At 49.6% G+C, this 14,530-nt stretch overlaps 1 protein-coding gene across 9 annotated transcripts in view; it reads left to right on the forward strand.

Annotated features, from left to right (window-relative positions):
* shf (WNT inhibitory factor 1) overlaps nucleotides 1-14,530 on the forward strand; it is a 415,400-nt gene that overhangs the window by 335,823 nt on the left and 65,047 nt on the right. For all 9 annotated transcript variants that reach the window (XR_012823046.1, XM_075670778.1, XM_075670776.1 and 6 more), the window contains one exon: nucleotides 12,350-12,445. Coding sequence is in view for 8 of the 9 variants with exons in the window: in XM_075670778.1 (XP_075526893.1) it covers nucleotides 12,350-12,445 (96 nt within the window). In the remaining variant the exon portion in view is untranslated. The remainder of the gene's footprint in view (nucleotides 1-12,349; nucleotides 12,446-14,530) is intronic.

Raw genomic sequence — 14,530 nt, forward strand, 5'->3', positions numbered from 1 at the left:
CGCAGCACGACAACGCCGCCCTCTTCTGTTATGAGTGGGGGAGTTGCCGCGGGAACGCCGACGCAGGACCCTTCCCACGCGCCGACCAAGACGCAGGACAATGGCTACCCGGACGTGCTACCCAGGTCCCCTCCGAGTTCTACGAAATTCGTGTGGTGTCGGTTTCGGACCGTGAACACGTGTGTGTGTGTGTGCATGTGTGTGTGTCAACCGTCCCGCGGAGAGGCGGCTAGTTTATGATGACTAAACGAACGTTCGCGTCACCTTGTATCGCGGGAAGACCGAGTGTTTAAAAACTGCTGTTTTGCGGATGCTCGACACACTTTCCTTAAGCAGTCATATTGGACTGAGACACTCTCTCAAGCAGTCGTGTTAGACTGACGTACTTTATTTCACAGTCATGCTTGATTGATGAACTGCATGTAAATACTGTAAATAAACCCATATTCCTCGTTCTCGATGAGAAGCAGTCCTTCCCTACATCAACGTCCTCAGCCTTGATAAGTTGGACGACGGCATGGGCCAGCTACCTTCGAATTCATGCCAGACTCCAATCTTGACAACGGATCACGAGCGATGGGATTGAGCCCTCAATCCTGACAGCGCAGGCCCTTCACCCCTGACTCGCCCGGCTATTAGTGAGTCAAAATGAACCCTGATCTTTTATTTCCCCAATTTTTACAAAGCAGTTTCAACCGCCCCTCCAAACCGCTATCCATTTCTCCCCGAATACCGACAAGGCCAGAGTGTTATTGTTGTAGCAAAACAAAGGGTCGTTGTCGTTGCAAAGAACAAATGAAAACAGCCGAATATAACTTAAGTGGCCTAACTACACGAACAGCATGTTTCCAACCTATCGCAGTGGCGTACTTATAGCACGTATTGGGGCCACTGAACAGTCCAGTCATCTTCACAAGTACGTAATCACAAGCGCGCTAGCCTTGTGGTCACTATTCAGAACACGTACTTGCGTCGTAGGCAAACTTTACATTACGCTTACTCACGTTTCTTCCTTTAGTCCCTACAGGACATGTAACCTAAACAAGAACTTAATTTGCGTAACTTATGCACTCCACAGAACCCTAAAAAATGTGTCTGCTAATAACTCATTCTACGCACTCTCACTGAAGAAGTCAGAATACGGCTGCCCTCAACACACGCGAGCAACCCAGTCATAAATCTGCTTTCTTCCGTCCACACAGGACACGCGCTAATGGAACTAAGAACGCTTCTGAGTGCAAATGAAGCACTTACTGAAAACCTACGCGGTTAACCTTAGAAAATAAAAAAACACTTATAAAAATAAGAAGGTTAACTAATACACACGCGCATTACGATAGGCCGCTCACCGATAACCTTGACACTAAGGTTACTCACACACACAAAAATAAAGAAAGCCTATATACTCATTAACGAACACTCGCGAGACTAATTGTTTAAATAAAACGGCTCTTTCAAACCTCGGAGCTTCTCAAACGAAAACATAAAGCTCATACCTTACTTATTGAAAGAAACTCTAGCCTCAAATCGCGAAAATTTTCAAATGCTAAAAAAACACACAACACGCTTCACTTCTACGGAAGCTCTCTTGGCCTCCCGTTCCAGATGTTTACGACTGATTAATACTCTTGAGCCGTACCCGAGGTGGTCATGGTTCGAAAGCTATATTGGCTACCCAGGAACAACAAAAGGGCCGACACACTATCAGCTCCTCCAAGACGTTACGGTCTCCTGCCAATTTTTGTCCTGGCGCCCCTCTTTCATCACGAACTCGATTGACCACGCCGCGACTCCCAACCACCTGGTCTCGTCTTGCCACCTTGCGCTTCTTTGTACTACACACTGAACTTCGAAAAGAACGACGTAACCAACGAGGAACGTAACTGCCCCGTGCCTTTCGTCCGCAGAACATTCTGTGCAGAACATGCGTCTCGGTCTCTTTTCGACCGGTGGCTCGAACATGCTTGATGCGTACACGTCGTCAACGACGACCGCACCTTTCTTCTCGAGCCCTGCCCTTTTGGATCTCTCGCCGTCTTTGGCTGCGCTACATTAGCCCCCGCATTCCGATCTTTAGCGTGCTTCTTTCTACGGTGCTTTTTCCTCGAACTCTCTTTCATGTTGCCTTCTCGTGCCTCGTGCTGGCCGGTACGCATTCGTCGGCCCGGATCGGTCTCTTACCTGCACAGTCTGAATGATCTTTAACTAAATTATCCCTGTCTTGGCTACCTAGACTGGTGGAGAGCCGCACCGATCCCTGAACAATGCAGCTGTCATCCCTTGAGCTACACAGCTCGCAATCCTGAGAACTACCCTCAACTGCATCGTCCAGCTGGCACTTCACTTCAGCCTGCAGATCTGACTCGACATGGGTGCTCGCGTCTGTCGGGTCAACAGTACCCTGTACCTCGCTAACGACCTCGATACCATGAGATGCGACGCACGCGCGCGGTAACTGTGCCAATTTGTTCGCAGCTGGCCTAGCTGTCTCTACAGTCCTCTGTTGGCACAGCACCTCATCGCTCTCACTCTGGCCTTTAACGGCCTCTGCTGCCACTAAGGCATCGTTAGCAGCTAGCCTTTTCCCACCTATGAAGGTGCCGCTAATCTCACAGGCAATACCTCTTTCGTCGACTTTTGGCGAAAATCCGCTAGATACTTGCTCATTCTTGTGCTCTGTACTGCCTACAGAATTTTCAGACAGGCGTTGTCTTTGTTCTTTTAACTGCTGAAAATATTGTATCTGTTTTTCCAATGCTGCCTTCTCTTTCTTGTACTTTTGCTTACGTTCACGACGCTCATACTCCCGTGGTTCTTGTATCACCTCCCAAGCAATATCAATGCTTTCATCATCATTGCCACTATCTTGAATCGTCTTTATGATAGCTGGCTCTTTCATCTGTTCGTTCGCCTCAACTCCCAAATCGTCGCACACCAACAACAAGTCTAACCTCGTCAACCTTCTAAGATCCATGGCAACTCCCCCGACTGGTGGTCAGAACTGTTTTCCTTAATTAATTTGTGCAAACACACAATATGCAACAAATTCCTGATTCCTAGAACTATCAAAATAAACACAACATTTGAAGTCTGGCGAATCAAAAAGGAAAAAACCACACGCTTACTTAAGGTTGCAGCACCCTGCCATCTGGTTCATTGGTCCACTGTTCCCGGTTCCTCAGGACTCCCTGGGTCGGAGGCTCGCTCTTTTTCGCTACTCCCAGTTCATCGGGACTCCTTTTGGACGAAGGCTCTTTTCCGCTGCTCCGGGTTCCTCAGGATTTCTCTCGACGAAGGTTCATCCCTAGCGCTGCCACCAGTTGTTGGATCTGGAGGACAATACTAATTGCTGTCCCCCAGATTTTGGACCTTACGTTGGGTGCGGGAGTTGGCCGAGGTTGAGGAGGACTTTGAGATGAAAACTGGAGGTTTATTTACATTATTTACAGTGGGAGTACAAAGAAATTAACAGTCTAAGGAGGACTTTGAGATGAAAACTGGAGGTTTATTTACATTATTTACAGTGGGAGTACAAAGAAGTTAACAGTCATAAAGTCATTACGGGGCGGCAGCAACTCGGACGCTGCGGCCCGTGGCAAGAAGCTCGAAAGAGATGAATGAAGGAATGCTCTCTTGCTGCTCCCGGTCTCTGGCTTTTAAGCCCTTCGGTGTCTCGAAGACACGCCATTTTCGGCCAATCGGCAAGCCCACTCAGCTGTCGTCATTTTCGGCCAATGGTAGGCGCCCGTGCGATTGTGTCACACCCGGCGCACAGGGTCGCTCCTTGGGCCCCAATTATCCGAGCGCTTACTTCTCTCTGCGGTATTGCCATTCTGACTTGCAAGCGCCGTCAAAAATGCGGATGTGGGCGACGTTTCAGTGCTACAAAGCAGCTTTGCTCGAGCCCTGCGTTACCTGGAACCGTGCCAGGCTCCCGCTACACTTTCGTGAAGAGTCAAGCAATAGCTCCACCTGCGGCGCACGAGGTAGGGGACGCCAACTCGTTTGCACGTGCCACGCCTCGGAAACGGGGTAGATGTGCTATGCGCTCCTTAATTAGCTGTGGCGTGATTCGATGTGGTCTGGTGAACTCGAAGGAGGCTCAGGAAAAGGTCCCGTATCGAACAGGGCGCAAGGCAGGGAGATACGATCTCTCCAATGCTATTCACAGTGTGTTTACAGGAGGTATTCAGAGAGCTGGATTGGGAAGAATTGGGGATAAGAGTTAATGGAGAATACCCTAGTAACTTGCAATTCGCTGATGACATTGCCTTGCTTAGTAACTCAGGGGACCAATTGCAATGCATGCTAACTGACCTGTAGAGGCAAAGCAAAAGGGTGGGTGTAAAAATAATCTGCAGAAAACTAATGTTTAACAGTCTTGGAAGAGAACAGCAGTTTACGATGGGTAGCGAGGCACTGGAAGTGGTAAGGAAATGCACCTACTTAGGACAGGTGGTGACAGCAGATCCGGACGGATCATGAGACTGAAATAATCAGAAGAATAAGAATGGGCTGGAATGCGTTTGGCAGGCATTCTCAGATCATGAACTGCACGTTGCCATTATCCCTCAAGAGAAAAGTGTATAACAGCTGTGTCTTACCAGTACTTACCTACGGGGCAGAAACATGGAGCCTTACGAAAAGTGTTCTACTTAAATTGAGGACGACGCAACGAGCTATGAAAAGAAGAATGATGGGTGTAACGCTAAGGGATAAGAAAAGAGCAGATTGGGTGAGGGAACAAACGCGAGTTAATGACATCTTAGTTGAAATCAAGAAAAAGAAATGAGCATGGGCAGGATATGTAATCAAGATGGAAGATAACTGATGGTCATTAAGGGTTACGGACTGGATCCTAAGTGAAGGGAAGCGTAGCAGGGGGCGGTAGAAAGTGAAGTGGGCGGACGAGATTAAGAAGTTGGCCACCTACGGGCCACCAATGGGAAGTGCTTAACGCCTGCTTCACCTCCTCCGCGGGTTGGGCCGGTATTGCACCATCTTCGGAATCGGGCCACAGGAATGGGAGACGCCTAAAAGCAGTGAAGAAGAAACTCGGAATAGGCAAGAATCAGATGTATGCGTTAAGAGACAAAGCCGGCAATGTCATTACTAATATTCATGAGATAGTTCAAGTGGCTGAGGAGTTCTATAGGGATTTATACAGGCGTTAACCACAGTGATTAACGCCTGCTTCATGTCCGCCGCGGGGCGGCCCGGCATTGTACTATCTCTGGGATCGGCCCACGTATGGGGAGTTCTTGCTTACCACGCCAACGACACCAAAATTGCCTTGGACAGTAGAGGTATACAGCTTCGCTGTAAAAGTTAGGAGAGAGCATTACGTCATGCAGCCAGCCTTGGCAAGTCAACGCCCCGTGAAGCCAACACTTCGCTTAGTGGCGGCATAACACCTGACCTTTTATGTCGAGATCACCGAGAAAGAATCCAGATTTGCTGATACGTTTGGTCGCGCCTCCTTGAGGCGCTTTTCTTCCAAGCTGTGCAGTGCGCTCTGTTTGCCTGGCTTCTTGCGCTGCCTGTCGTGCCTCCTTCAGCCGGTTTTTTTCTAGCTGGGCAGCTTCCGCATGGATCACTGCACATTATGGCATGTTGCGGTGTGGTGTGGTGGGGTGTGTCGTTGCGAACATGCACTACACACATTTTAAGATTGTGGCCAGTATCACTGCCACCCAATCTGCTTTGCTGGTTGCCATTTCGTGCTTACATGTACTCTCGATTACGGGAAAACCAGTAAATTGTTTTTGCCGATATCTTTGCTCGTCACCAGCTTTGACCAGTTAATGTTCCCACCTGCTCTGAACACCAAGGCTTCTGGATGGTGGATGTTCCTTAAGAGTCTGACTAGATTCGCACTACATTGCAACGTGCCCAGTCGTCTCCATATTTTTCTGAAGCTGTCTGTTGCGAATACTTGCTTTGCGACGGAAAAAATGAGCAGGCTGAAAAGCCCCCCCCCCCCTCCCCCCGTCGCGTGGTTCGTACCTAGTTCGCTCTCTGGCTGCGCCCTACCTGCTGGTGCTGCGTTTGTCGCTGCTCCTGTACGACCTGAATAAACCTCCTTTACAATTGATGGAGCTGCTGGGTGCAATCAGAATTCTGGAACATCGCAATCGGACACTGTAGTCCGTCTTCATTATGCCAGGAGAAGGACCACCACAAGCACTACCCGTTGCCCCTGTGACTACCGTGGTCTACCCCGGCCCGTTGCGTCAACGCGCCCCACCAATTTTGAGCGGTACCGTAGACCATTACGTAGAAGACTGGCTCGCCGACTACGACCGGGTCAGCATCCACAATCACTGGAACGACACCAAAAAAACTGAATTACGTGTTGATTTATTTCAGCAGTGTCGCCAGCGTGTGGCACCGCAACCACGAACGTGCTCTCACGACGTGGACGGCCTTCAAGACTAACGTGACGGAGGTATTCGGGCACCCCCCCTCCCGGTTGCAAGCTTTGCGCCGAGCAACCTTTGCGTGGTCGTGCTCAACAGTGCGGGGATACATTTACCAGTTATATAGAAGATGTTGTCGACCTCTGTAACTGTGTTGACGTCACAATGGCTGATGCCGAGAAGAGCCGCCATATCTTAAAAGCCATTGAAGATGACGCCTTCCAGATGCTGGTGGCGAAAAATCCGTCGACAGTCTCTGAACTCGTGAGTCTCTGTCAAAGCTTCGACGAACTATGCAAACAACGCATATCCACCCGTTAATCTCCTCCTCAGGCCACTTATGTCGAGCTTGGCTGTTGCCCCCGGATAAAACTTCGCTGCTGGTACAGATCAAGAAATTCGTCCGTGAACAGGTGGCTCGTCAACTTTCTCTGATTCCACTTACACACGGCCAGTCGAGTTCTCCTTTGGCGCCCGCTCACCAATCTGTCATCAGGGAGCAAGTAGCCGACCACATTTCGCATTCTATCCAGCAGGCTCCGACTGCCACTCCTCCAACGTACACCTAAGTCGCGACGAGGCCTGCACCGCAGACCTACGGTCCCCTTCGCCCACCCGTATCCCCTACAGTCCGGCCACTGGTGCACTACGCACGACCTCAAGACGATTGGCGCACGGAAGACAATCGTCCGATTTGTTTTTATTGTGGCAGTGCTGGACACGTGGCACGTCACTGTCGCCTGCTTACACCGAACGTCCCCAACAACGTGCGTCCATGTGCGCCACGTTTCCAACAACGCCGCAACTATTCAGACACCTTTGAATCTCCTCCTGTGGTCGAGACCGCATTCTCCGCTCGCCCTTCACCTTCTCCTCGCCGCCGCTCCCTTTCTCCCATGCACCATCGGCGCAGCCTTTGCGCCAGGAAAACTAAAAACCGCACGTCAGGAGGCGAAAACTGCGGCGTCAGTGAAATGTATAAGGCCTCACACTTCCCTGAAAGATGTTATTAAAGTCGCGATAGAAGAAATATTGACCCTAGCTCTTGTCGACACCAGCGCTGCACTTTCAGTGATAGATGCCCATTTTTGTCGCAAGATAGGAAAGGTGACGACGGCGCTTTCTGGAATGTCCCTACGGACTGCCAATGCGCAGCACGTCAAGCCATCCGGCTCCTGCATCGCTCGTGTCGTCATTTAGGAGCTCCTTTATATCATAAAATTCATCGTGTTGCCATCATGTTCACACGACATCATATTAGGTTGGGACTTTCTCTCCACACATCATGCGATCATTGACTGTGCCCGCGCCGAAATCGCGCTGTTTCGCTTTTCGACCGATGTTATCACTGATCACAAGGACCCTTGTCGCAAAATCGCTGTTTCAGAAGACACCGTTATACCTGCCTGGTCTTCCGCTCTTGTGAGTATCTCTTCTGACTCTGTAGATGATGGCACTGTACTCTTCGCTCTCTCTGAACTCTTAGTTCGCCGCCGTTTACTACCACTTTTGTTCGCCGTCCTCGAATTCAAAGCTGGCGCCTCTGTCGTGTGCGTGTCAAACCCATCAGCTGAGCCAATTACTTTGTGCCGCCGTGTAAGCCTTGGCAGAGCAGAGCCACTGGCCTCATCTTCAATATTTGACACGATGGACGACTCCACTTGCTGCCCTCGAGGCATCGCCTCCTCAGTCATTGCCACGTTCTTTTACTCCAGCTGTTGCCAGAGACCTTACAACGACGCAGCGCGACGAACTTCTTCGCTTGCTCCAAGGCTTCTATTCCTGTTTTGTTTGCCAAGCAACATCACTCGGCCGCACAACGACTGTTTCGCACACTATCGACACTGGGAGCCATGCACCCATTCAACAGCGTCCCTACCGAGTATCAGCGACTGAAAGACGCGTTACCAATGAGCAGGTGAACGATATCCTCGAATGCGGTGTCATCCAGCCTTCTAGTAGTCCCTGGGCATCACCAGTAGTCCTAGATAAAAAAAAAGACGGCTTCATACGATTTTGCATTGATTATCGAAGGCTTAACAAGATTACCCGAAAGGATGTGTACCCGTTGCCACGTATTGACGATGCACTTGACTGTTTGCAAGGAGCAGAGCTTTTTCCTCCTTAGATCTTCGCTCTGGTTACTGGCAGGTGCCCATGGCTGACCCTGACTGTTCTAAAACCGCGTTTGTGACACCAGTTGGCTTGTATGAATTCAGTGTAATGCCGTTCGGTCTGTGCAACGCGCCCTCCACCTTTGACCGCATGATGGACGGCATCCTGCGTGGCCCGAAGTGGCATACTTGTCTCTGCTACCTCGACGACGTCGTCGTCTTCTCCCCTGATTTTCCGACTCATCTTCGCCGTTTACACCGAGTGCTCACCTATCTCCGGAATGCGGGTCTCCAGCTTAAAAAGTGCCTATTTGCAGCTCAAAAGCTTACTATATTAAACCACGTTGTCTCCAAAGAAGGCATTCTTCATCTTGTTAAACCTCGCGCCGTATCCGAATTTCCGAAGTCGACTAACTTGAAAGCACTACACAGCTTCATTGGCCTATGCTCTTATTTTCGACGTGTCGGTCGCAATTTCGCTACTGTGATCGCACCACTAAACCAACTTCTCCAAGGTGACAATGAACTTTCTGCTTGGTCGGAAGCCTCTGATGATGCCTTTACGACTCTTCGTTGGCTACTCACGTCTCCGCCAATCTTGCACCATTCTGATGCAAGCGCACCTACAGAACTTCACACTGACGCAAGTGGTGCCGGCCTTCGTACCATGCTCGCACAACCTAATAACACTTATGTCGAATACGTGGTCGCTTATGCCAGTCGTGCCCTCACGAAACCTGAAGCCAATTACTCAGTAACAGAAAAAGCTTGCGTGGCTATCGTATGGACTCTTCAGGAATTTCGCCCATATCTCTACGGTTGACCCTTCGAGGTGGTGACAGATCATCACGCTCCTTGCTGGCTGTCTAACCTCAAAGACCCGTCGGGCCCCCTCGCTCGGTGGGCCCTCCGAATCCAGGAATATGATATCCGTGTCGTCTATCACTCTGGACGCAGGCACTCTGACGCCGATGCCCTCTCACGCTTCCCAGTTACTTCAAAAAGCAGCACTTCTACCTACAGACATGATGTCTCACCACTTGATATCCTAGACATGGCCTAGGAGCAACGAAAAGATTCATGGATAGCCATGATATTCGATTTTATCAAATCCTCTGGCAGCTTCGGCACCTCGACCGTTACGTCGACAGGCAGAGCATTTCACCATCCGCGACGTACTTTTATACCGCCGAAACTACCAGAATGACGGCTGCACATGGCTCTTTGTGGTGCCTCGCCACCTTCGACAAGATTTCTGCTCTGCTCTTCACGCTGACTCGCAGTGTGGTCACGGCGGAGTGTCAAAAACCTACACACGGCTTCGCCTACGAGATTATTGGCGAGGGATGTACAACTTCGTCCAGAAATACGTACGCTCCTGTTTTGCCTGCCAACGACGCAAACAAATGTGTCCCGCATCTCTCCATCGCACCTCTCCAACCACTTCCCTGCCCAGCTCAGCCATTTGACCTTGTCGGCATTGATTTATACGGTGCTCTTCCATCTACTGGCGCTGGCAACCGATGGATTGTTGTCGCCGTAGATCATTTGACACGATATGGTGGAGCTGCCGCCTTGCCTGCCACATCAGCAAAAGACGTCGCCTCGTTCATTCTGAACAACTTCGTTCTCCGCCATGGCGCACCTCATGAACTGCTGAGCGGTCAGGGTCGCGTATTGCTCTCGGACGTCCTGCAGTCACTCCTGTCTGAACGGCAAATTATTCACCGCACTACTACTGCTTATCGTCCATAGATTGATGGCTTAACAGAACGATCCAACAGAACTGTTGGTGACATGCTATCAATGCATGTTGCGTCTGAACACTCCAACTCGGATCTTGTACATCCATTCATCACATGCGCGCATATAGCACTGCCTCTCAAACCACTACCGGGTTCTCACCATTCTTTCTGCTTTACGGCCGCCATCCCTCCAGCACCATTGGTACGGTTCTCCCATACCGACCGGACCCTGCTGAATGCTCACCTGTTTCTGCGGTCGCTCAGTACACCGAAAAATGCCGACAACTGGCCCGTTCTTTGACGTCTGCTCAACAGTTCTGCCAAAAAGAGCGTCATGATCTTCATGAGTAAATCGTCTTCCTTGATTTCTTATTTTACGTAATTGTACAAGTCTATGGAGCTTTCTTCCCCTAATTTCTACCTTTGCATCCAATTTACCGTGTCTGTTATTCTCACTATCGTCTTTTTTTTTTCCAACATATCGAGCGCCATCGTTCTACGTGGAAGAAAGGCACTATCCGCCATCACAGGAGGGCGAAACAAAACTGCTCGCATAGCTTTCGTTAAGTAGTGCCCCCCCCCCACTTCACCCCTTCCACCTTCATTGTCGTATGCTGCTATGAGTGAAACAAGACATCCAAAACAATGCAGGCAATGAACTATGACTGTTTTATTCAGCAGTGAGAGCGAGGGAATAAGTGATAGAAATAATATGCCCAAGCAGTGCAAATTCAAGCGCAAATGAGCAATTATTTATGGTTTCATGTTTTAAAAAGAGAAGACACGGGTGCAAGAGGAGGGGCAACACATTTCCCTCTTCTTGTGTCCGTGTCTGCGCGCCTACCTTATCCTAACACGAATCCGCACCAACTAGTTCAGCTTCGTGTCGTTCTCATTTCTATAGCTCTTAGTTTAGGTGAGATGCAAAAAAAGTCTCGGCAGAAGGAGCTTCGGGAAAAGGAGTCCAGCCGTAGGTTCCAGTTTTAAATAGGCAGCTGTCTGTCGTCTGGACGGACACCTAAGGAGGCAAAATGCCGTTGGCGTCGTTCGGTCCATTGGGAACGGTACAGCAATGTTTGCTGTTGACTACCGCCTGACGCTGAACATGACCGTTGTACTTCAATATCCGCACGGCGATTATCGCTCTTATGTGCAGCAGTCTTGCACGGAAGACGGGACCAGTATTGCCAGATGACTGTGGACTTTAATATCTCCTATTCGTGAAGGTCCTTTTTCATAGCCCATTGCCTGAAAGTGAACTCGTCCTTACCTGCACTTTCATCCGTGTGTTTTTTTTTTTCACTCATAAATCTACATCCCTACCATAAATCTATACGCCTACCACTTTATAATCTCAATTAACAATCACTGCTTTATGCAAGGGCCGTAGTGTATTGAGCTGAAGTTATCGCTCCAGTTCACGTTAATTAAATTTGTTCTCAGAGTCCAGCGGGTTGTAACACTGGTGCCCGCATCTGCGTTATCGTGCCCTATGTCGGAAAAAAAAACCGTACTCAAGCTGCGTTTGTTCAGTTGGTGAAACATGCCACGGACGTGAAGGCATTCTGCTCGGCGAGGTTTGATCATCGCTAATTGCCGTGGAGGGTGACATTGCACGCAGCCACTCGCATTCCCGAAATCCGCAGGCAACTGCGGCGTCTGTCTTTCGACGTCTCAATTGCCGGAGCTCACTGACTGGCTTCTCATTGTGCCTGCCTCTTAGCGACTATTTTGGACTTGACTGAGTTACGTGTTGTGGCATGCCGCTATCGTAGAATACGCTTGTACCCCGGTTCGAGTGGAGGACACTTCGTTGTTTTTGTGCGCCTAATGTGCGCGAACATTTGCGCAATTCTTATTTTTGTAAAAACCGATCGGTGTAGTAGCGCCGCAGCTAATGCAGGGACGAGTGAGACTGACTGTTCACCTCGTTGTCCGCGTGTGGCGGACAGTCTGTAATCTGCGCCGAACAAAGCTGTAGAACCCGTAGTGTCGTAGGTAACCTGCGTCGGCGTCGGAGGCACACTGCCTTCAGCTCTGACCTCGGTCGTGGTGGGGGCCTGCCCAGCAGCGCTGTGCTATCCACAGTGTATGAACGGAGGAACGTGCGTGGCCCCAGGCGTCTGCGACTGCGCCGTCGGATACCAGGGACCGCACTGCGAAGGAGGTGAGTGCCTTTTCTTGACTGTAGTGTTGGGTGCAGTGGCAACTCTCAGACTTAGGTTTGACTGCACACCGTACTTACGAGACCAAGTAAGCGGTCAGTGATAAGCTTTCAAATGCGGTGAGTGAAAAGGCCAACCAAGAGCTTGATTTTTTGTTAGCAAAACAACCAGTTGAAGCCAACATACAATGGAGACAAGAGAAGCACAAGAAAGATTAACTGTTGGTTTATCAATTATTATTTAGGAATAATAAAGGCAATGAAACTGGACCGAAAGGTTTACCGCGCGATAGGATCCCAACTTTGGCGTCATTGTCTGTTGGCTTCATGTTATAATTGCACAGCGAGGGTCTCGAATATAGCAGCTGATGCCACGAGGTCGCATAAGAGAGTTTGTTGCCATGTTGTTGCCTGTTACAATTCATGTACACTATGTCACGCAAGTGGTTGAAAGGATCAACCGCCGCCGTAGCGGTGAGTGGCTGCCAGGGATATGGCACGCACGCACAGACACCGTACTTGCAGCGAGCCACATGCGTGGGACAAGTTGCGCATTCGGAGAACTATAAAAAGTTCCTCCATTCGTGCAAATGACCTTCATTGAAATGTGCACAACTTAAAACAACGGTTCAGTTCACCTGATGCTTTCTTTGGCATCATTGTCTGCCAGGATGATCTGGTTCAAATGCGGCGGTCATAGCACTCGTAAAACCTCAGCGCACAGAGCGTGGAACGCTGAACGTGTTCTACAAGCCAAGCGCAGCGGTGAGCACTGCTTGAGTTACTAATTTCATTTATTATACCTACAAGTGAGTGATAAATACAGTAACAATAAGAAAACGCTACGCTAACACAAGAGATACACTAACAGATTAGTACATCAATAAGGTAAATGAATACTTAACTATAGTAATACAGTAGAAATAGAACAGCGTTTGAACAGAATAACTCAATAGCAATGCTATTCTTACAAGCAGCCTAGAACAAGAGTATTGAATCCGTAGAGCGTGAGCAGGACGATGGTTATATTCATGCGCCATCGACTAAAAGAAAGTATTTGAATCAAATGTTTGTGAATTCCCCTACGCGCTATGTCTGTTGCGGAGAAAATGCTCCGTTTCTTCATGTGTGCGACAACTAAATGGTTCACTAAAATGCACTCAACAGAATTAATTGTTCTGGATTCCTTTATCATATGATGGTGTTACGAAGTTTTGTCTTAAATAAACGGAAAAGGAATGGTGTCTGTTCTTGTGGATATGTCCTTGGCATACGGGTTCCGCACCTCGCTGTCAGCGTTGGACGTACTACAAGAATCTCATTTACGGTTATTATTGGGTCTCAATGGGCCAGTTTAAGCTTGCGTCTTAAATGCTTTGTTAATTTTTATTGCGTGAGCATTTATATGCTTACCCAACGAGAAAACTGTCCATCCATACCGCAAGATGGTGGCATTAAAGCTAGCGCCCGCCGCAGCGAGTGAATTCACCTTCGTGCTGCCTCTCGCTTCCATGCGAATTCGGCGGCGAGAACACAGAGCACACGAGGCTGTCAGTAGTCGGCGCGCTCTGTCGCCATCGCAGACCGCTTTCAAGATAAAGCCCTCGCGGCCGTGTCAGATGCAACCGCCGCCGCAGTGCGGTTGATCACGGTTCACAATGATTCGACGCGGATGGATATAAGGCGCTCAAGAGCGATAACGGCTTAAAATGATCGCAACGTCGTCAGCGCACTTGTCGTCGCCGCCTGCAGTGGCTTGCTTGCGTCATCAGTTCACCTTGTACCGCCATCAGCAGCAGTTGGTGTCGCCACAGCGCTGTCTTTGTTAGTGCAGGCCGGATCATGTCCGGGTGACATTGACACCGGAGTGTGTGGAGATGCGCACGTGGCACAATGCTCACGCATACTTAGAGAGCAGCTTCTGCGTAATTTTTTTTTCTTATGCTACGTTGCGTGACTCCAGGGAAACGGTGCGAAGATGTTGGTAGCAGAAGGCATGGACGAGACAAGCGTCTGTTCTTGTGCACCGGCGGTTCGGTATCCGGAAAGGCACAGACATTCTTCGACGCCCCCTGCCAACTGATGGTC

This window comes from Dermacentor variabilis, chromosome 9 (assembly GCF_050947875.1).
Source record: "Dermacentor variabilis isolate Ectoservices chromosome 9, ASM5094787v1, whole genome shotgun sequence".
Taxonomy (NCBI): domain Eukaryota; kingdom Metazoa; phylum Arthropoda; class Arachnida; order Ixodida; family Ixodidae; genus Dermacentor; species Dermacentor variabilis.